This window comes from Tachyglossus aculeatus, chromosome Y4 (assembly GCF_015852505.1).
Source record: "Tachyglossus aculeatus isolate mTacAcu1 chromosome Y4, mTacAcu1.pri, whole genome shotgun sequence".
NCBI classification, from domain to species: Eukaryota; Metazoa; Chordata; class Mammalia; order Monotremata; family Tachyglossidae; genus Tachyglossus; species Tachyglossus aculeatus.
In genome coordinates this window covers 1818438-1840436 of record NC_052096.1, presented here as the reverse complement: position 1 = coordinate 1840436, position 21999 = coordinate 1818438, and the positions used below count along the sequence as shown (strand labels likewise).

The window sequence follows — 21999 nt, the reverse complement described above, 5'->3', positions numbered from 1 at the left end:
AATAGAATAGAGCCGGTTGAATGAGTGAGGGGACACTACAACAATAAAGAATGTCTCCTGCCCACGACCGTCTCTAGATGTTGCCGACTTGGACATCCCAAGCGCTCAGTACAGTGCTCTGCACACAGTAGGCGCTCAATAAATAGGATTGAATGATTGAATGGGCCGTTAGGGGGGCGGGCCGGGGGAGAGGCAGGGGCAGGGCCCGGCGACGGCCTGCCCACTCGCCCGCCCCCTTCTCGAGTCATCACTGGGCGACCCACCTCCCGCTCCGGTTGCCAAGCCCTTTGGGACAGGTGAGTGGTCCCCCCATCCCCTCCGAGCATCCCAGGTTGCCATAGAAACGCCCCCTCGAGTTGCCATGGTGACCCCCAGGCGACAGAGGAGGGTCAATGGATGCCCCGCCGCCCGCCCTCGTCCCTTCCCCCCGGGCCTAAGGGCTGAGAGGGGCCCCGGCCCTGAAACCCACCCCCTTTCCTCGCCGACTATGTACTGAGCGCTTGTGGCAAACCGAAATCTCCCCGCTTTAGGTGCCACCATGTTGGTGCTGCCCCCGGGGCTGAGCGAGGAGGAGGAGGCGCTGCAGAAGAAATTCAGCAAACTCAAGAAGAAGGTGAGAGGGGGCGGCGGAGGGGGGGGGATCATAATAATGATGACGGGATTTATTAATCAATCAATCGTATTTATAGAAGAAGCCTGGCCCAGTGGAAAGAGGGCGGGCTTGGGAGTCAGAGGTCAATCAATCAGTCAATCGTATTTATTGCGCTTAGTACAGTGCCCAGCACACAGCAAGCGCTCAATCAATCAATCAATCGTATTTATTGAGCGCTTACTGTGTGCAGAGCACTGGACTAAGCGCTTGGGAAGTCCAAGTTGGCAACATAGAGAGACAGTCCCTACCCAACAGTGGGCTCACAGTCTAAAAAGGGGGAGTACGATTGATTGATTGATTGAGCGCTTACTGTGTGCAGAGCACTGTACTAAGCGCTTGGGAAGTCCAAATTGGCAACAGATAGAGCCCACTGTTGGGTAGGGACTGTCTCTAAATGTTGCCAACTTGTACTTCGCAAGCGCTTAGTACAGTGCTCTGCACACAGTAAGTGCTCAATAAATACGATTGAATGATTGATATAGAGACGGTCCCTACCCAACAGTGGGCTCACAGTCTAGAAGGGGGAATCATGGGTTCGAATCCTGGCTCCACCGCTTGTCAGCTGTGTTACCTTGGGCGAGCCACTTAACTTCTCTGTGCCTCAGTTCCCTCATCTGGAAAATGGGGATTAAGACTGTGAGCCCCACGTGGGACAACCTGATCACCTTGTATCCTCCCCGGAGCTTAGAACAGTGCTTTGCACATAGTAAGCACTTAACAAATACCATCGTTATTATTATTATTATTGAGCGCTTACTGTGTGCAGAGCGCTGGACTAAGTGCTTGGGAAGTCCAAGTTGGCAATATATGGAGACGGTGCCCACCCAACAGTGGGCTCACAGTCTAGAAGGGGGAGACAGAGAACAAAACAAAACATATTAACAAAATAAAATAAATAGAATAGATATGTACAAGTAAAATAAATAGAGTAATAAATACATACATATATACAGGTGCTGTGGGGAAGGGAAGGAGGTAAGGCGGGGCGGGGACGGAGAGGGGGACAAGGGGGAGAGGAAGGAGGGGGCTCAGTCTGGGAGGCTTCCTGGAGGAGGTGAGCTCTTAAGCGCTTAGTACGTGCAAAGCACTGTTCCGCAGAAGAAATTCAGCAAACTCAAGAAGAAGGTGAGAGGAGGCGGGGTGGAGGGGATAATAATAATGATGACAGTATTTATTAAGCGCTTACTATGTGCAAAGCACTGTTCTGCAGAAGAAATTCAGCAAAAATTCAAGAAGAAGGTGAGAGGAGGCAGGGCGGAGGGGATAGTAATAATAATGACGGTATTTATTAAGCACTTAATACGTGCAAAGCACTGTTCTGCGGATGAAATTCAGCAAACTCAAGAAGAAGGTGAGAGGAGGTGGGGCGGAGGGGATAATAATAATAATGACGGTATTAAGCGCTTACTATGTGCAAAGCACTGTTCTGCAGAAGAAATTCAGCAAAACTTCAAGAAGAAGGTGAGAGGAGGCGGGGCGGAGGGGATAATAATAATAATGACGGTATTAAGAGCTTACTATGTGCAAAACACTGTTCTGCAAAAGAAATTCAGCAAACTCAAGAAGGTGAGAGGAGGCGGGGCGGAGGGGATAATAATCATAATGATGGTATTTATTAAGCGCTTACTATGTGCAAAGCACTGTTCTGCAGAAGAAATTCAGAAAACTCAAAAAGAAGGTGATAGGAGGTGGGACGGAGGGAATAATAATAATGATGACGGTATTTATTAAGTGCTTACTGCGTGCAAAGCACCGTTCTAAGTGCTGGGGAGGTTACAAGGTGATCAGGTTGGCCCACGGGGGGCTCACAGTCTTCACCCCCATTTTACAGACGAGGCCCAGAGAAGTGGACTGGCCCAGAGTCACCCAGCTGACAATTGGCAGAGGCGGGATTTGAACCCATGACCTCTGACTCCAAAGCCCGGGCTCTTTCCACCGAGCCACGCTGCTTCTCTGTTGTCAATAGGGCCAATCCAGGAGAAGGGGCTGCTGAGAGATCCAAGTCGGTTAGGATGGAGTAGAGGCCATTGGGTTTGGCAAGGAGGAGACCGCTGGTGCCTCTGCACCTCCGCCAAGCTAGCTCTCTTCCTCCCTTCAAGGCCCTACTGAGAGCTCACCTCCTCCAGGAGGCCTTCCCACACTGAGCCTCCTCCTTCCTCTCATTCATTCATTCAATCGTATTTATTTATTTATTCATTCAATCGTACTTATTGAGCGCTTACTGTGTGCAGAGCACTGTACCAAGCGCTTGGGAAGTCCAAGTTGGCAACATATAGAGACGGTCCCTACCCAACAGTGGGCTCACAGTCTAGAAGTCCTCTCCCCCTCCTTCCCCTCCCCACAGCACCTGTGTATATGTATATCTGTTTGTACGGATTTATTACTCTATTTATTTGTACATATTCTATTTATTTTATTTTGTTAATATGTTTTGTTTGCTTGTCTGTCTCCCCCTTCTAGACTGTGAGCCCGTTGTTGGGTAGGGACCGTCTCTATCTGTTGCCAACTTGGACTTCCCAAGCGCTTAGTGCAGTGCTCTGCACACAGTAAGCTCTCAGTAAAGATGATTGAATGAATGGTTGTCTCCCCCTTCTAGACTGTGAGCCCGCTGTTGGGTAGGGACCGTCTCTATCTGTTGCCGACTTGGACTTCCCAAGTGCTTAGTCCAGTGCTCTGCACACAGTAAGCGCTCAATAAATATGACTGAATGAATGAATGGTTGTCTGTCTCCCCCTTCTAGACTGTGAGCCTGCTGTTGGGTCGGGACCGTCTCTATATGTTGCCAACTTGGATTTCCCAAACGCTTAGTACAGTGCTCTGCACACAGTAAGCGCTCAATAAATACGATTGAATGAATGAATGGTGACCTCAGGCCCAACCCCCCAGCACCCACCCTCCGCCGGGGTCCTCCATTTCCTCAGCCACCCGGGCCCCGCCGCTGGGGAGGTCGCCCTGCCCAGAGAGGTCATTTGCCCCTGGGACATCCTAAAGTCCCGCCCCTCTTCCCTGCTCCCGGGGCCCGCCAAGGGATCAATCAATCAATCAATCATATTTATTGAGCGCTTACTGTGTGCAGAGCACTGTACTGAGCGCTTGGGAAGTACAAGTTGGCAACATATAGAGACAGTCCCTACCCAACAGTGGGCTCACCCTGCTTCTCGTGAAACTGCGCAAAGTACAGTGCTTAATGTATGGTGTTTAAATGCCACAGTCACCATCATCGTTATTGTCATTACCACTACTATTACTGTTATTGCTGTCGCAAATTGTTATTCCTAACGTGAATAACACGTTATTTCGGGGCAGGGCAACCCGGGTCGCCGAGTCTAAAGGGCAGGCTGGCCCTCTCACTCGTTCATTCGTTCATTCGGCCGTATTTATTGAGCGCTTACTGCGCGCAGAGCACTGGACTAAGCGCTTGGGAAGTCCAAGTCGGCAACATCTAGAGACGGTCCCTACCCGACGGCGGGGCAGGCAACGAAACAAACCACGGCCTCGGGCCTCGGGTCTAAACCCGATCCCTCCTCCGGCTACAGAGCGAATGTCTGACCGACGCTCGTGCACCCCCGAGTCCCGCCGTGGAAAAATGGGGCGACGGGGGGGGGGGCCCCGTACCGACCTCCTTTTTTCCCCTTCCTCCCCCCCAGAAAAAGGCCTTACTGGCCCTGAAGAAGCAGAGCAGCAGCAGCACAGCCAGCCAGGGCGGGGTCAAGCGCTGTGAGTAGCCGCGGCGGCAGAGCCAATCAATCAATCAATCAATCGTATTTATTGAGCGCTTACTGTGTGCAGAGCACTGTACTAAGCGCTTGGGAAGTCCAAGTCGGCAACGCATAGAGACGGTCCCTACCCAACAGCGGGCTCACGGTCTAGAAGGGAGAGACGGAGGGACCCCCGGGAAGAGCAGTGAGCCCCTCTACCCTGATGTGAGCCCCGTCTGGCCGCAGAGCGAGGAGGGGAGGGTGGCCGAGATAACTGCTTCCTGGGCTCAATCAATCAATCAATCAATCATATTTATTGAGCGCTTACTATGTGCAGAGCACTGTACTAAGCGCTTGGGAAGTACAAATTGGCAACACATAGAGACAGTCCCTACCCAACAGTGGGCTCACAGTCTGAAAGGGGGAGACAGAGAACAAAACCAAGCATACCAACAAAATAAAATAAATAGGATAGAAATGTACAAGCAAAATAAATAAATAAATAAATAAATAGAGTAATAAATATGTACAACCATATATACATATATACGGGTGCTGTGGGGAAGGGAAGGAGGTAAGATGGGGGGATGGAGAGGGGGACGAGGGGGAGAGGAAAGAAGGGGCTCAGTCTGGGAAGGCTCAGAGGGGACCGGCGGGAGAAGCGGGGCGGCTTCGGATGCCCAGTTGAAGCCGCCCCCTCCCCGGCCCCCCTCAGCCATGTCCGAGCAGCCGACGGTGGACACGGCCACGGCCACGGAGCAGGCCAAGCTCTTGGTCAAGTCCGGGGCCATCAGCGCCATCAAGGCCGAGACCAAGAACTCGGGGTTCAAGCGCTCCCGGACCCTGGAGGGGAAGCTCAAGGTCACGGGGGCGAGGGGAGGCATGCATTCGGGGAGGAAGAGCGGGGGCTGGGGGTGGAGCGGGGAGGGGGGCTTCCACTTCCTGAGCTGGGCCCCCGTCATTCCCCCTCCCCGCAGGACCCGGAGAAGGGCCCGGCCCCCACCTTCCAGCCGTTCCAGCGGAGCATCTCGGCCGACGATGACCTGCAAGAGGTGGGCGGGCGGGGCAAGAGGGGGAGCAGGGGGAGGCCGTCGCCACCGTGGGGGTTCTTTCATTCATTCAGTCGATTTGTTGAGCGCTTACTGCGTGCAGAGCGCTGTGCTAAGTGCTTGGGAGAAAACAGCATAGCAATAAACGGTTCTTCCTTCCAGTCATCCAGACGCCCCCAGAGAAAGTCACTGTATGAGAGGTAAGACTCCCCCCCACGCCGGCCCTGCCGCCCAGGGGAAGCAGCTGGGGCCGGGAGGCGAACGTGTGGCCGCCGGGGAGATTGGAAGCCCGAGTCCTGGGGGAAGAGCCCCCAGGCCCCCGTCCACACCTGCCCGTCCCTCTCTCCGCCAGCTTCGTGTCCTCCAGCGAGCGGCTGCGGGGGCTGGTGCCCGAGGGGGAGGAGTCGGAGGGTCCGGGGAGCGGCGAGGGGCCCCCCCGGGGCTTCGACTGGGGCTACGAGGAGCGCGGCGGCCCCCCCGCCCCCGCCTCCCCCCCTCGAGGCCGCAGCCGCGACCGGGATCGAGAGCGAGACCGAGACCGGGACCGCGAGCGGGACCGGGATCGAGATCGAGACCGGGATCGGGACCGGGATCGAGACCGGGATCGCGACCGGGACCGCGACCGGGAAGGGCCTTTCCGCCGTGAGTGAAGGGGCCTGTCGGGAGCAGGGATGGAGGGGCGGTGGGGATGGGCAATCGTGGGGCAGGGTCCCCAACCGGCCCCTTTGGTCTCCCAGGGTCAGACTCGTTTCCGGAGCGCCGGGCCCCCCGCAAGGGGAACACGTTGTACGTCTACGGCGCCGACCTGACGCCGGCCATGCTCCGCCAAGCCTTCTCCCCCTTCGGCAACATCATCGACCTCTCCATGGATCCCCCCCGCAAGTGAGGGCGGGGGCCGGTACGGGGCCACGCGGGAGAGTCCAGCAGCCCGACGGAAGATGTTCCAGAGGGATGGGGGTGGCATCCTGGGAGGGTCCCGAGGGGTCACTGGAGGCCGAGAGCTCCCGTTTGGCCATTCCCCCTCCCGCGGTCCCTTGTTCCCGGACCCCCGAGCGGAGCCCAGGAGCCAGGACCCGGTGGGGGTTTGACCAGTCAAGTCCATCCACGGTACCGACTGAGCGCCTGCTGCATGCAGAGCACCGTGCCGAGCGCAGTACAGATGGATTGTATCGATCATATTTATCGAGGGTTTACTGTGTGCAGAGCACTGGGCCAAGCACAGCAGAGGTGGATAATAATAATAATAATAATGGCATTTATTAAGCATTTATTATGTGCAAAGCACTGTTCTAAGCGCTGGGGAGGTTACAAGGTGATCAGGTTGTCCCACAGGGGGTCTTAATTCCCATTTTACAGATGAGGTAACTGAGGCACAGAGAAGTTAAGTGACTTGCCCAAAGTCACACAGCTGACACTTGGCAGAGCCGGGATTCGAACCCACGACCTCTGACTCCAAAGCCCGAGCTCTTTCCATTGAGCCACGCTGCTTTCCCCCTTACCGACCTGTAGAAGAAGTCTAGGAGAAGCAGCGTGGCTCAGTGGCAGGAGCCTGGGCTTTGGAGTAGGAGGTCACGGGTTCAAATCCCCGCTCCTCCAACCGTCAGCTGGGTGACTTTGGGCAAGTCGCTTCGCTTCTCTGGGCCTCAGTTACCTCATCCGTAAAATGAGGATTAAGACTGTGAGCCCTCCCATGGGCCAACCTGATCAACTTGTAACCTCCCCAGCGCTTAGAACAGTGCTTTGTGCATAGTAAGCGCTTCAATACCATCATTATTGTTATTATTGACCGCATTTATCGAGCGCTTACTGCGTGCGGAGTGCTGTGCCGGGCGCCGCCCGGCGCAATAGAGGTGGAGGGGGCGATCCCTGGCCTCAGAGAGCCTGCGGTCTGGAGAGTGGGCCCCGTTGACGTCCCCCCACCCTCCGCAGCCGGTTTGGGAAGGGGAGCGGGGAGCCCAGCGGATCGGGGGGCGGTCAGGGCTGGGACCGGGGGCCGCGACTCCCGCCCTGACAGCCTCCCCCGGCCCCCCCCAGCTGCGCCTTTGTCACGTATGAGAAGATGGAGTCGGCGGATCAGGCCATCGCTGAGGTCAGAAGCCCCTCCGACCCCCTGGGTCCCTCCAGCTTCTCCCCGACGAACGCTCCGCCTCTCCTCCCCCGCGACGGGAAGTCTTTTGCGTGTGCGTGTGTTTGCGTGTGCGCTCCGGGGAGGTCTTTTGCGTGTGTGTGCGTTTGCGTGTGCGCTCCGGGCCGCCCCTCGGGTCCCCTCTGAGCCATCCTCCGTCATCCCCCCCACCAGCTGAACGGGACCCAGGTAGAATCGGTGCAGCTTAAAGTGAGCATAGCCCGCAAGCAGCCCATGCTGGACGCCGCCACCGGGAAGTCTGTCTGGGGCTCCCTGGGTAAGTCCGGCCGCCCCCCCACCCTCCGGGCTGTGGGAGGCGGGCGGTCTCCCGTCCCCGCGTCCCCCTTCCCCGGCCCCCCGCCCCGGCGGTCCCCCCCTAGCTGGGCGTGCGCGCTCCCCCCGCCCCAACTCGCTCTCCCCTCCGCCGCCAGCCGTCCAGAACAGCGTCAAGGGCTGCCACCGCGACAAGAGGACCCAGATCGTCTACAATGACGACGTATACAAGGAGAATCTGGCCGACGGGTTCTAAGGGAAGGAGGGACCCGGGCTCAATAAAAGGAAGCTCCCATGTGGGAATGTGGCCCAGCCCACTCCCGCCCCGGCGACGCGTCCCATTGACGACTCCATCCCCTGTCCCGGCGAGCCAGACTGCCTTCTCCCCCCAAGACACTCGCCAACTCGCACCCTTGACACAAATCCCCCACTGTTTTATTTCCCCAGATAACCTGGGCTCAGAGGGGGCAGGCGCCGGCTAAGGGGGGCTTCCCGACAGAGGCTGGGCGGTGGGGACTGGAAGCCCCCTTCCCCTATCCCCTCCTCGGGAAGTCGTCCTCTCCTTCCCTACCCTGAGCCCCTGGGCCCAGTCAGTCCTCTTGGTAGCAGGGAGCCCGCGGGCCCCCCCGTCCTCCTCACAGGAACCCCAAGTCTTCCTCCTTGAGGATTTTCTTTAACCACGGTATCACGGAGAAGAGGTTGAAGTGGAAGTCCCGGGCAAAGGAGGGGATGGGCTTGCCCTTCTCCTTGCACACGTCGATTACGCCCCAGCTGATCACTCCCACCTGCGGGAGAGGGAGGGGGCATCTTCCACCTAGCCACGGGTGCGTGCGGCCCACCCGATGGGTTCGGGTGGAGCGGGCCCTCCCACGGTCCCTCACGGCCTCGGCGTTCCCCGTCCGAGCCGTGGAAAGGGCCGGAAGCTCACGGCGGCCACCCCCGGAGACCCAAGGGCGCGAGGGCCGGGCCGGCGGAAAACCGGGTTAGCGCGAGGCCGGAGACTCACCTGGATGAAGCGGCTCTTCTGGTGGATGATGAGGGGCCCGCCCGAGTCACCTGGGGTGGGGGGAGAGGAGGGGAAGCTACAGGGGAGAAGGCTCTCACGGCCCGCCGCGCTCCGAACCGCTCCAAGAGGCTTCAGGGGGGACGGCTCGCGCATCTCCCGAGAAGGAAGGGCAGGGAATCCCCGCATTGTGCCCAGGTGTCTTGGGAATTGAGACCCCGATGTTGCGGGGCGGGGAGAGGAGGGCTCCATGCACGCAGTAGAATAATATTAATAATAATTGTGGTATTTAAGTGCTCACTGTGTACCTCACCTGTAAAATGGGGTTGAAGACTGTCAGCCCCACATGGGACAACCTGATCACCCTGTAACCTCCCCAGCGCTTAGAACAGTGCTTTGCACATAGTAAGCGCTTAATAAATGCCAGTATGATGATGATTACCAGCCACTGCACTAAGTACTGGGGTAGAGACAAGCTAATGGGGTTGGACCCGGTTCCTGGTCCACATGAGGCTCATGGCCTTAATCCTCGTTTTACAGATGAGATAACTGAGGCCCAGAGAAGAGAAGTGACTTGCCCGAGGTCACACAGCAGATAAGTGGCGGAACAGAGTTAGAACCCAGGTCCTTTCGACTCCCAGGTTTAGGCTCTACCTGTTAGGCCATGCTGCTTCCCAGTGTGGGAAAGTATGACACCTGTGGAGCACTGTATTTCCTGCTCGGGAGATTAGCGAAGCCAAGGCACGCTGAATCCTTGCCCTTGAGAGGAGCACTTCTAATGACTGGTATTTGCTAAGCGCTTTCTACATGCCAACTACTGTACTAAGCGCTGGGGAAAGGCACAGTCCCACCGGGGGCTCACGGCTAAAGGGGAGGAAGAACAGATAACAGATGAGGACGCCGAGGCACAGAGAAGTGAAGTGACCCGTCCAAAGTCACCCAGCAGATGGGTGGTGGAGTGGGATTAGAACTGACACCCGGGCCCGGGTTCTCTCCCCTCGGGTGGCCGGAGGCGGCTCTTACCCTTGCAGGTGTTGGGGTCGGCGACGGGGTCGGAGCCACCCGTGCACAGGAAGTTGGGGGTCACCACGTCCGAGATCTGCTTGATGTTCTCGTAGCCCTGGGCGTGACGCGCGTCCTCCTCACACCCGCTCTTCTGTTGGGGAACAGGGGTTCAGGTGAGGGGTGGGGCCCGCTGGACCGCCGGACCAGCAGCCCGTCCGTCCACTTGCCGCGGACGTGTCCCCAGCCCCTCCTACGCCATACCCCTTCCAGTCAGACCCCTGACCCCTCCTCGACACACCCCCAGTCCCGTCCCCACCTGGCCAGCCTTCAGGGACTGAGAGCTCGTTGAGGGCAGGGCATGTGTCTGCTTGTTGTCATATTCATTCAATCATATTTATTGAGCGCTTACTGTGTGCAGAGCACTCTCTCACCCAAGCGCTTCGTACAGTGCTCTGCACACAGCACTCAATACGACCGGATGAACGGCCTCGTCCCCAAACCCTCGTCGGCCTCGACCTTCCCGGCGGGCCTCGGGCCCCGAACCCCGCCCGCGTCCAGGCCTGTTGTCGCCGCGCTCCCTCCGGCCCCTCACCTTCTCCCCGTTCTTGATGAGGACCTCGTTGCGGTTCTGGACCTTCTTCCCGGACGCGGTCTTGCCGTCGGTGATGAACATGGCTTTGACGTTTCCCACGGGCAGGAGCTGGGCCGCTGCGGGGAGACCAGGAGCCAGCTCGGGACCCCGCTCGACCCAGGCCCGGGACCCCGCTCGACTCCGGTCCGCCCCCGGCCTGCTCACCGTGATGCCGACAGGTGGAAGGAAGGGGCAGCCTCAGGGCCCGGGTGGTGCCAGCAGTGCAGGGGAGACACACAGGCCTGTTGGGGGGAGGCAGGGAAGGACGGTCACGGTCCAGCCACCTGGGCGTCCCCCCATGCCCGGCCACAAGCATCCCTTCCCTAGCCCCCAGGAAGGTCGCCCCAGTCCCAGAAGCCCTCCCACCCCAGGCGTCCCCCCGCCCAGCCACAAGCATCCTCTTCCTAGTCCCCAGGAAGGCTAACCCCATCACCAGGCAGGTCACCCCACCCTCCAGGAGGGTCACCCACCCCAGATACCCCCCACCCCAGCCCCCAGTTCCACCCCGCCTAGCCCCCAGCCGCTCACCCTAGCCCCATCCGTCCCCCTCCCCAGCCCCAAGTGTCCCCCTCCTAGCCTCCAGAAAGGCCACCTCAACCCCAGATGCCCGCCTCCTAATAATAATAATAATGGCATTTGTTAAGCGCTTACTATGTGCACTGTTCTAAGCGCTGGGGGGATACAAAGTGATCATCATCAATCGTATTTCTTGAGCGCTTACTGTGTGCAGAGCACTGGACTAAGCACTTGGGAAGTACAAGTTGGCAACATATAGAGACAGTCCCTACCCAACAGTGGGCTCACAGTCTAAAAGGGGGAGGCAGAGAACAAAACCAAACATACTAACAAAAGAAAATAAATAGAATAGATGTGTACAAGCAAAATAAATAAATAAATAGAGTAAGTGATCAGGTTGTCCCACGGCGGGGGGCTCACAGTCAATCCCCATTTTACAGTTGAGGTAACTGAGGCTCAGAGAAGTGAAGTGACTTGCCCAAGGTCACCCAGCACCCTCCTTCCTCTCCCCCTCCCCACAGCACCTGTATATATGTATATGTTTGTGTGAATTTATTACTCATTTATTTTATTTGTGCATATTTATTCTATTTATTTTCTTTTGTTAATATGTTTTGTTCTCTGTCCCCCCCTTCTAGATTGTGAGCCCACTGTTGGGTAGGGACTGTCTCTAGATGTTGCCAGCGTGTACTTCCCAAGCGCTTAGTCCAATCAATCAATTGTATTTATTGAGCGCTTACTGTGTGCAGAGCACTGTACTAAGCGCTTGGGAAGTACAAATTGGCAACATATAGAGACAGTCCCTACCCAACAGTGGGCTCACAGTCTAAAAGGGGGAGACAGAGAACAAAACCAAACATACTAACAAAATAAAATAAATAGAATAGATAGGTACAAGTAAAATAAATAAATAAATAGAGTAATAAATATGTACAAACATATATACATATATACAGGTGCTGTGGGGAAGGGAAGGAGGTAAGATGGGGGGATGGAGAGGGGGACGAGGGGGAGAGGAAGGAAGGGGCTCAGTCTGGGAAGGCCTCCTGGTCCAGTGCTCTGCACACAGTAGGCGCTCAATAAATACGGCTGAATGAATCATCATCATCATCATCAATCGTATTTATTGAGCGCTTACTATGTGCAGAGCACTGTACTAAGCGCTTGGGAAGTACAAATTGGCAACATATAGAGACAGTCCCTACCCAACGGTGGGCTCACAGTCTAAAAGGGGAAGACAGAGAACAAAACCAAACATACTAACAAAATAAAATAAATAGAATAGATATGTACAAGTAAAATAAATAAATAAATAGAGTAATAAATATGTACAAACATATATACATATATCCAGGTGCTGTGGGGAAGGGAAGGAGGTAAAATGGGGGGGATGGAGAGGGGGACGAGGGGGAGAGGAAGGAAGGGGCTCAGTCTGGAAAGGCCTCCTGGTCCAGTGCTCTGTACACAGTAGGCGCTCAATAAATACGACTGAATGAATGAATGAACACAGCAGACATGTGGCGGAGCGGGATTAGAACCCATGACCTCTGACTCCCAAGGCCGGGCTCTTTCCACTGAGCCACGCCGCTTCCCGCAGCCCCCAAGGGGGTCCCAGCGCCCCGGTGGCCCCTCCGCAGCCCCAGGTGACCCCGCTGCTCACCGCACGTTGGGCGAGAACACCAGTTTCTTGTGGAGCTGGATCAGGGCCACGTCGTAGTCGTAGAACTCGCTGATGCCCTGGCCCTTCTTCTTGTTGACGTCGTACTCGGGGTGGAAGTGCACGTGCTCCGTGTCCGAATCCCGCCCCTCCCCTGCGTGGGGAAAACACCGTGTCAGGGAGGCGGCTCCCCCACCTCCCGGGAGGCCGAGGGGCCGGGGAGACGCTGGTCCTCACCCACGGAAACCTTGATGTTCCGGGCTTCGTCGTCCACGTTGAAGCAGTGAGCCGCCGTGAGAATGAAATAGGGGGACACCACGGTCCCCTTGCAGTTCTCCTTCATGCCGGGCGGACGCTGAGAGGGGCCACAGCGTGGTGGGGGGAGAGAAAGGGGGTGGTCAACTCCAGCCCCCAAACCCAATGTCCCACCCACGCCCCATCCCCAAGATCCCACCACCCCACCCCTTAGCTCGGACCCCAGGCCCGCCCTTTCTATCAGGCCCCGTCCCCTCCAGAATCCCCCCAAACACACTCATACATTCCTCTTGGGTCCCAAGCCCCTGCTCTAGGCCCCACCCACCCTCCTCTTGGGGGTCCCGGCCCCAGGCTCACGGTGATGGTGATGCTGGCCTGCCAGGGGTACTTCCGCTGGGGAGGGGAGTTGGGCTGGGACACCTCGGGCGGATCGAACTCCCAGCCCACGCCGCAGAGGCCCAGGGTCTGGCTCTCGTCTGCAAGGGGAGGGAGAGTTGGGGGGCTGTCTGGGAAGCCGAGGGGGCCGGGGGCAGCCCCAGGGGTTGGGGGGAGCCAGGGGGAACAAGGGAGCCAGAGGCAGACCCTGGGATGCGGGGAGAGCCGGGGGTGAAGGGAGAACAGGAGGTGGGCAGGGGGCAGACCCTGAAGTGTGGGGAGAACGGGGGGAACCCCGGGGAGTAGGGGCAGACCCTTGCAGGAGAGCAATCAATCAATCAATCGTATTTATTGAGCGCTTACTGTGTGCAGAGCACTGGACTAAGCGCTTGGGAAGTCCAAGTTGGCAACATCTAGAGACGGTCCCTACCCAACAGCGGGCTCACAGTTTAGAAGGGGGAGACAGAGAACCAAACAAAACGTATTAACAAAATAAAATAAATAGAATAGAGGGATGGAGGGGGCCAGGGGCAGATCTCGGGGTGCGGGGAGAGCCGGGGCGACTTGGACATCCACCAAAGAGAAGCGGGGAGCTGGCAGTCCAAGTCTCAGGGAGGTGCCTGGTGTCTTCCTCATAGGGCAGGGGAGGGGGACCAGGGAACGGGGGAGGCCTGAGCCCCCCAGAAGTGGGGAGGCAAAGGGAGGCACGGGAAGGATCCGGCCGGCCCCAGGAGGACTCTGGGATGGAGCTTACCAATCATCATGTGGAAGGTCTTCTCCAAATCTTGCATGTCCTTGACCTTGAAGACGTGGGTCTCCCCACTCTTCTTGGATGCAAGAGCATTAATCTTCTCTTGGTCAACCAGGGGTCCGATGCCAAACACATAGATATCTGGGGGGGGGCGGGGGGAGCCAGATGTCAGGGTCCCTGGGGTGAGGGAGGACCGGGGGGTCCCAGAGGGAAGACAAGGTGGCAAGACATCCCCCCTTCCCAAGGTAGTGGAGTGGAGGGTGGGAGCAAGATGGGGAGAGTTGGGGTGGCCGGGAGAATCGCTCACCCAGATAGTCCTCTCGGGGGTTCCTGAGGTTCCGTCCAATGTTCAGGAACTCTCTGATGTCAGCTATCACCCGCTCCGGAGTACCCCCCATGTTGTAGTTCCCTGAGTGTTGGGGGAGAGACGGGGGTGAGGGTGGGGAGGAAGCCAGGGTAGGCCAGGGACAGGGAGTGGGGGGAGCACGAGGGCCCAGAGGGACGTCCGGTACGGGGATGGAGAGACCCCACCCCTGCCGGAACGGCTTCGGGAAGGGTGGAGGGGTCACAGAGGTATCATGGAGGAGGAGTCAGATTTGTCAGTGGGGTTCCAGGACCGGGGGCTTGGGGAGCTTTGCAGATGGAAGCCAAGCCCACCCCACCCATTCGTGGTTCCTACCAAAGGCCCCCCAGCTAGCTCCCGTCTGCCCCCCAACTCCCCCGGGCGGGACCCCAGGGAGGGAAGTGGGACTGGGATGGTGACAAGAAGTCATGGGAGGAGTTGGGGAGACTGGTGGGGGGGCGAGGGGGGCGGGTGGGCCCCTCTCACCATCGGTCATGAGCAGGATGACATGGCGGGTGATGTTCCAGCCTTTGGGGTCCTGCTTCTCCTGGGAGATCATCATGTTGTACACAGCCATCAGCGCCTTGTACGTGTTGGTGCCGGGCACCTGCTTGTGGTCTGCGGGGTTGGATGGGGGGCCACAGTGGTCAGCGCACGGAGCCATCTATTGGCCTCCTGGCCCCGTGGCTCCCTGGCCCCCGGCCTCTTGGCCCCTGGTCCCATGGCTTCATGGCCTCTGGGCCATTCGGCTCCCTGGTCCCCTGCCCCATGGCTCCTTGGCCTTCTGGCCTTCTGAGCCACTGGTCCCATGGCTCCCGCTCTCCTGGCCCCCCGGCCCCCTGGCCTCCTAGCCTTCTGATTACCTGGCCCCCTGGCCACTTGACCTTCTGGCCCCCTGGCCTCCTGGCTGTCCGGTCTCCCCCCCGCCGACTCCTCAGGTGACCGCCCCCCACGGGAGTCCCTGCTCTCTCTCCTCCGTGACCGCCCCGTGTTCCCCACCCTTTGACCCATGACCCCCCTACTGTCCCCTCCCTCTTCCCTGTGGTTCCCCACAGCTCCCACCTACTTCCCCATCTCCCCTCACAGTTCCCACCCTCTGCCCCCGTGATCCCTTGGGGTCCCCACCTGCTACTCCGGGCCCCCTCTCAGTCCTCCCCCATGACTTCTGCCATTTCCCCATGCTGTAATTTATTTTAATGTCTGTCTCCCCCTCTAGACTGTACACTCCTTGTGGGTATTCATTCATTCATTCATTCATTCAATCATATTTATTGAGCGCTTACTGTGTGCTGAGCACTGTACTAAGCGCTTGGGAAGTCCAAGTTGGCAACATAGAGAGACGGTCCCAACCCAACAGTGGGCTTACAGTCTAGAATGGGGAAGGGAGGGCAGGGAGCGTGTCTACCCATTCTACCACATAGTCCTCTCCTAAACTGACTCCCAGACTGAGCCCCTTCCTTCCTCTCCCCCTCATCCCCCCTCCGTCCCCCCCATCTTACCTCCTTCCCTTCCCCACAGCACCTGTACCTATGTATACATGTTTGTACATATTTATTACTCTATTTATTTATTTATTTATTTTACTTGTACATATCTATTCTATTTATTTTATTTTGTTAGTATGTTTGGTTTCGTTCTCTGTCTCCCCCTTTTAGACTGTGAGCCCACTGTTGGGTAGGGACTGTCTCTAGATGTTGCCGACTTGTACTTCCCAAGCACTTAGTACAGCGCTCTGCACACAGTAAGCGCTCAATAAATACGATTGATTCATTGATTGATAAACGCTTAATATAGGGCTGTGCACACAGTAAGCAGCTTGGCCTAGCGGAAAGAGCCCAAGGTCACACAACAATCCAGGTCCTCTGACCCCCTAGGCCCAGGCTCTTTCCACGAGGCCACGTTGATTGTCCGGGCAGTTACCCGGAGCCCCCCGTGGCACTGCCCAGGGCTCCCCTTTTCCCCTCTGGCCCCCACTGGGGCCCCGCTGACCGGAGTATTTGATGTTCTCCAGCTGCTGGCTGACCCAGTCGGCGTCACTGCTCCTATCGTCGGTGGTCCTGACGACAATCTGGGTGTTGGTGGCGTAGGTCAGGACCCCGTAGCGCGGCTTCACCCCGTAGCTCGCCACCTGCCAGGAGGGAGACCGTGAGGAGGTCGGGGGGGGGGGGGGGGGATGCAGGGGAGACAGGGGGGCGGCTCTGGGAGACAACCAGAGGGCGGGAGGCTGGGAGATGGACCCCAGAGGGGAGAGGACGGAGGGGCAGCTGGGTGACCTTGGACCAGTCACTTAACCTTTCTGGGCCTCAATTTCGACCGCTACAAACTGAGAATCCAATACCCGTTCTCCCTCCCCCTTCACTTGTGAGTCCCAGGTGGGATGGCGATGGTGTCCCACCTGATGGGTCGGGACCGTCTCCCTATGTTGCCAACTTGTACTTCCCAAGCGCTTAGTACAGTGCTCTGCACACAGTAAGCGCTCAATAAATGCGATTGAATGAATGAATGAATGAATATGTTTTGTTACGTTGTCTGTCTCCCCCTTCTAGACTGTGAGCCCGTTGTTGGGTAGGGACCGTCTCTCTGTGTTGCCAACTTGTACTTCCCAAGCGCTTAGTCCAGTGCTCTGCACACAGTAAGCGCTCAATAAATACGATTGAATGAATGAATGAACCCACGGCCTCCAACTCCCCAGCCCGGGTTCTTGCCACTGGGCCACGCTGCTCCTCGAGCCGTACCGCTTCTCAGTACTAGCAGTCGTAGTATTACAATCGATCGTATTTATTGAGCGATTACTGTGTGCAGAGCACTGGACTAAGCGCTTGGGAAGTCCAAGTTGGCAACATAGAGAGACGGTCCCTACCCAACAGCGGGCTCACAGTCTAGGAGGATTACAAGGTTTCTGGAGGTCGGGGGACTCGGTTCTGGCGGCCGGAGGTGGTGGCCAGGGCGGGGAGTTGGAAAGAAGTTGGGATTTCCTCGGCCCGGGAAAGAGGCCGGAGGAATCCCGGGGGTTTGGAGGAGATGGGGGCTTGGGGGGGTGGGGGAGGAATCGGACCCCCAGACCCAGAAAGGGAATGGGGCCAGGGTGGGAGCGGAAGGGTGGGTGTCTCCGATGGGGCTGCGAGGGGGTGGGAGCGGAGGGCGGCGCCGGCGGGGGCCCCTCACCTTCTCGATGAGGCTGTTGAGACACCTCTTGGCCCCGGTGAAGTTATGGGATCCGATGCTAGAGGAGGCATCCATGACCAAGTAGATGTTCATGGAGCCTGCGGGGTCGATGAGGATCCGCCGCTTCTGCTGGTCCCCTGCGCGGCCGGGGGTGGGGGGCCACCGGGACCTCAGCCTGGCGGCCCTCGGCCCACCCCCAGCCCGCCTCCTTGCCCACTTCTCCCCCCTCTAGGCCGTGAGCCCGTTGTTGGGTAGGGACCGTCTCTATATGTTGCCAACTTGGACTTCCCAGGCGCTCTGCACACAGTCAGCGCTCAATAAATACGACTGACTGACTGAATGAATGAATCCCCTCCCACTCCAGCCCTGGTCTGCCCGGTTTCCCGGGCCCCCACGCACCCGGGTTCTGGCCGCTGGCCGCGTCCGCTCCCTCCAGGGCCTCGGTCAACGAGGAGATGAAGGCCGAAGACACTTCGTCCGGGGTGTCGTACATGTAGGAGCCTACGGGAGGGGATGGGGGGAGAGGAGGGCCGGACCCTCGGTTGTGGACACGGGGGCGAGTGGGGAGGGGGCAGCATTTGTAGGGGGGCGGTTGTGGGCGTGGGAGGTGAGGGGGCAGCATCGGGGGGAGACTCGGTGGTGCACGCTCAGGGGTAGGGGGTCGGAGGTCATGGAGGGCACATGACACGGGGGTAAGGGAGCAGTACTGGGGGGGGAGATGGGGCGGAGCAGGTTTAGGGGGCAAGAGGCACAGCATCAGGAAATTCATTCATTCACTCAATCGTATTTATCGAGTGCTTACTGTGCGCAGAGCACTGTACTAAGCGCTTGGGAAGTCCAAGTTGGCAACATCCAGAGACAGTCCCTCCCCAACGGTGGGCTCGCAGTCTAGGGTAGCATAACAAGGGGGAAGCTCTCAAGGGTCAGGGCTTCTAGCCTGTGAGCCCTCCGTTGGGTAGGGACCGTCTCTCGATGTTGCCAACTTGGACTTCCCAAGCACTGAGTCCAGTGCTCTGCCCGCAGTGAGCGCTCAGTAAATACGACTGAATGAATGAATGGAAGGGCCCAGTCACGGGAACGCAGGGGTGAAGGGGCAGCCTGGGGCGGGGTGGGGCCGGGAGTCGGGGGTCGGGGGTCAGGGCCGGGGGCGGGCACCTCTGCAGGAGGGCTCCGTGCCGCTCCAGGAGCCGTCGTCCATGCAGGTGCGCTTCTGGGAGCCCTGCAGGGTCAGCCCGTGGGCACAGCGGTAGGTGACGGAGTCTTCCCAGCGGTACTGCCAGCCCGTCTTCCTCGTGCCGATGGGGATGCCGGGGTTCCGGCAGTGGGACGCTGCGGGAAAGGGCGGCCTGTGATGGAGGGGTCCGGGACCCTCCCGGGATGAGGGTGGGCAGCCCCTTCCCTCTAGTCCAAGCGCCGCAAAAAATCTACCCCCTCCAGGAAGCCTTCCCAGATTAAACACTAAACATAAGCGCTTAGTACAGTGCTCCGCACACAGTAAGCGCTCAATAAATACAATTGGAATGAATGAATGAATAAACAGCATTTATTTATATTAATTTATATTAATGAAGCAGCACGGCTCAGTGGAAAGAGCACGGGCTTTGGAGTCAGAGTTCATGGGTTCGAATCCCGGCTCCGCCAATTGTCAGCTGTGTGACTTTGGGCAAGTCACTTCACTTCTCTGGGCCTCAGTTACCTCAACTGTAAAATGGGGATTAAGATTGTGAGCCCCCCGTGGGACAACCTGATCACCTTGTAACCTCCCCAGCTCTTAGGACAGTGCTTTGCGCATAGTAAGCGCTTAATAAATGCCATCATTATTATTATTAATGTTTGTCTCCCCTTCTAGACTGTAAGCTCGTTGTGGGTTTATACTGTACCCTCCCACGTGCTTAATAAAGTGCCCTCCCCCTCTAGACCGTAAGCTCGTTGTGGGCAGGGACTGTGTCTGTTATATTGTTAATTTGTATTCTCCCCAGTGCATAGTCCAGGCTCTGCACACAGTAAGTGTTCAATACATACCACTGATGGACCGACAGGAAACGCTCAATAAATACCACCGATTGATCTATCGTCATAGTTGTAGTCTTTGTTGAGCACTTACTAAGGTAAATTAATCGGATGGTCCCACAGGGGACTCACAGTCCAAGCCGATGTACCCGGTCCCTATTTGACAGATGAGGAAACTGAGGCCCAGAGAGGTGAAGTGACTTGCCCAAGGTCACACAGCAGACATGCAGCGGAGCCGGGATGAGACCCCGGGCCAGTCACTCCGCTCGTCTGTGCCTCAGTTATCTCATATGTAGAATGAGGATGTATATATGTTTGTACGTATTTATTACTCTATTTATTTTACTTGTACATATCTATTCTATTGATTTTATTTTGTTAACATGTTTTGTTTTGTTCTCTGTCTCCCCCTCCTAGACTGTGAGCCCACTGTTGGGTAGGGACCGTCTCTCTATGTTGCCAACTTGGACTTCCCAAGCGCTTAGTCCAGTGCTCTGCACATAGTAAGCACTCAATAAATACGATTGATTGATTGATTGATCCCGGTTTCCCCCTCCCGCTTAGACCGTGAACCCGTTTGGGCCGGGGGCTCTGCCTCAGCTGATGATCTTGTCTCTCCCTCAGCATTTAGAACAGTGCACGTAGAAAGCGCTTAACGAATAGCGCAGTTAGGAATGATCTACTTCCCAAGCGCTTAGTACAGTGCTCTGCACACAGTAAGCGCTCAATAAATACGATTGATGATGATGATTTTTGGTGCTCATCCTCTCCTCCTCGGGACTGTAAGCTCGTCGCGGGCAGGGAATGCGTCCGTTTGCTGTTAGAGCGTACTCTCCCAAGTGCTTAGTACAGCGCTCTGCACGTAGTAAGCGCTCAATAAATACGACTGACCCACCGACTGCTGTACCTCAGCCTCCCCGGGAGGCCGGAGCCCCGTCTCGTCTCCGGGATCGTCTCTGGCCCCATTTGGGTCCCGTGTCCCCCGCAACAGGGGGCCGGGGGGCGGGGAGAGGGCTGGGGGTCGAGGGTGCGAGACTCACCCCCGCCGTCGCAGATGGCCGTCTGTCCGTCCCACTTGCCGGAAGGGAGGCAGGTACGCGTGCCGGAGCCGCGGAGGGTGTAGCCGTCGTAGCATTGGAAGGTGAGGACCTGGCTGACGTTGAAGGCCCGGGCTCGGGGCCAATACTCGCCGTTCTCAAAGTCCACGGGGCCCGGGCAGCGGATCACTGAGGGAGGGGGTGGGACGGGGGGCAAGGCCCAGGTGGGCTCGGGCCTGGGCACCGATCCCCTCCGGCCCCCCGCCAGTCCCGGGAACGTGTCCGTAGTATTACATCATCCTCTCCCACGTGCTTAGCACACTGCTCCGCATGCAAGAAGCGCTCGGTAAATACGACCGACCGCCTGGGAGGGTCCGAGCGGGGAAGACCCCCCCCCCCCCCAAAGTGGTACCGTGGGCCCCTCTCCCGGACTCCCGCCTGCCCACCGGCCCCCGGACTCACGTCGACACTCGGCGGTCCGGTGCAGCCCGCCCTGTTGGTCACGCATGGGGCTCCAGGTCCCGGAGCCGCGGCAGACCCGGGTCTGGACGGGGAAGGGGTAGTAGCCCGCGGGGCAGAGGTACTCCAGCCCCGAGCCATCATCGTGGAAGAGGACGCTGCCCCCTGAGATGGCGATCCCCTCGTGAGGGCATTTTCCGGCGGCGGGGGGCTCGGGGGCGACGGCTGAGAACAGAAAGACCGGGGTTGGATTGGGTTGACCCCTGCGGGGTGGGCGGCCGGGGATGGCTCTGGGGGGGCCGGAGGGGAGCCCGGCACTCACCTGCACCGATGAGCCCCGGGAGGAGGAGGCAGACGTGGAGAATCAGGGCTCGCCCCACGTCGGTGTGGACGGTGGCCGTCCTGAGGGCCATCTTTGCCTCAGTTTCTCTCTCTCTCTCTCTACTCTCTCTCGGTCTCTGTCTCTGTCTCTCTCTCCAGCAGGTTCCAAGAAGAGGGAGCTGAGGGCCAGAGGCCTGGGCTCCGTCCAACGGCAAGGGCTCTGCCTCTCCCCGGATCTTGGACGATGTTTCTGACTCCCTCTTGGTCCGAACTGGGGAGTCCAGCCCCGGACCAGCTCCGTCTCCTCCCCCGGGGCCCGCCCCCTCCCCACCCACTTCCCCCCCAATCCCCCCACCTCCAGTTTCCCCTTGCGCAAATCCCTTCCTGATACGGCCCCCACTCTCTGCCCGGCCCCTCAGGACACTTACTGGAATGCCCGGAGGGGAAGTCCCATCACCCGGGCAACCCCGGAAATCGAAACTTCCCTGTCCTCACCTTCCCAAGCCCCGCACCCTGTGCCCGCATCCCCCCCACCCCCACCCGGCCCGGCCGGACCCGGGGAGACCGTCGGTCCGGGCAGAGTCCGAGTCTGTTTGTTGGACGATGGGGTCCCTGACCTCCTCTTCCTGGAATCGCCGGCCCATCGACCCCCTCCGCCCCCGACCTAGCGGGCC

At 58.2% G+C, this 21999-nt stretch overlaps 2 protein-coding genes across 2 annotated transcripts; one reads left to right on the top strand and one right to left on the bottom strand.

The window, feature by feature from the left end:
• The first annotated feature begins 240 nt into the window (after positions 1–240).
• On the top strand, positions 241–8109 carry NELFE (negative elongation factor complex member E). The gene is made up of 11 exons (XM_038768546.1): positions 241–296; positions 531–613; positions 4300–4369; positions 5066–5211; positions 5328–5402; positions 5562–5599; positions 5752–6041; positions 6137–6281; positions 7434–7488; positions 7699–7801; positions 7956–8109. The coding sequence occupies exons 2-11, from the start codon at positions 539–541 to the stop codon at positions 8051–8053; spliced, it is 1095 nt and encodes a 364-aa protein (XP_038624474.1). The 5' UTR covers positions 241–296; positions 531–538; the 3' UTR covers positions 8054–8109.
• Positions 8110–8209: 100 nt separating this feature from the next.
• CFB (complement factor B) lies at positions 8210–21598 on the bottom strand. The gene is made up of 18 exons (XM_038768545.1): positions 21327–21598; positions 21008–21229; positions 20549–20734; positions 18654–18827; positions 17898–17999; positions 17499–17635; positions 16323–16461; positions 14820–14951; positions 14298–14399; positions 13994–14131; positions 13222–13340; positions 12847–12964; positions 12613–12763; positions 10602–10678; positions 10398–10513; positions 9824–9956; positions 8804–8853; positions 8210–8582 (listed from the first exon to the last, which is right to left on the bottom strand). The coding sequence occupies exons 1-18, from the start codon at positions 21415–21417 to the stop codon at positions 8433–8435; spliced, it is 2337 nt and encodes a 778-aa protein (XP_038624473.1). The 5' UTR covers positions 21418–21598; the 3' UTR covers positions 8210–8432.
• Positions 21599–21999: the final 401 nt, after the last annotated feature.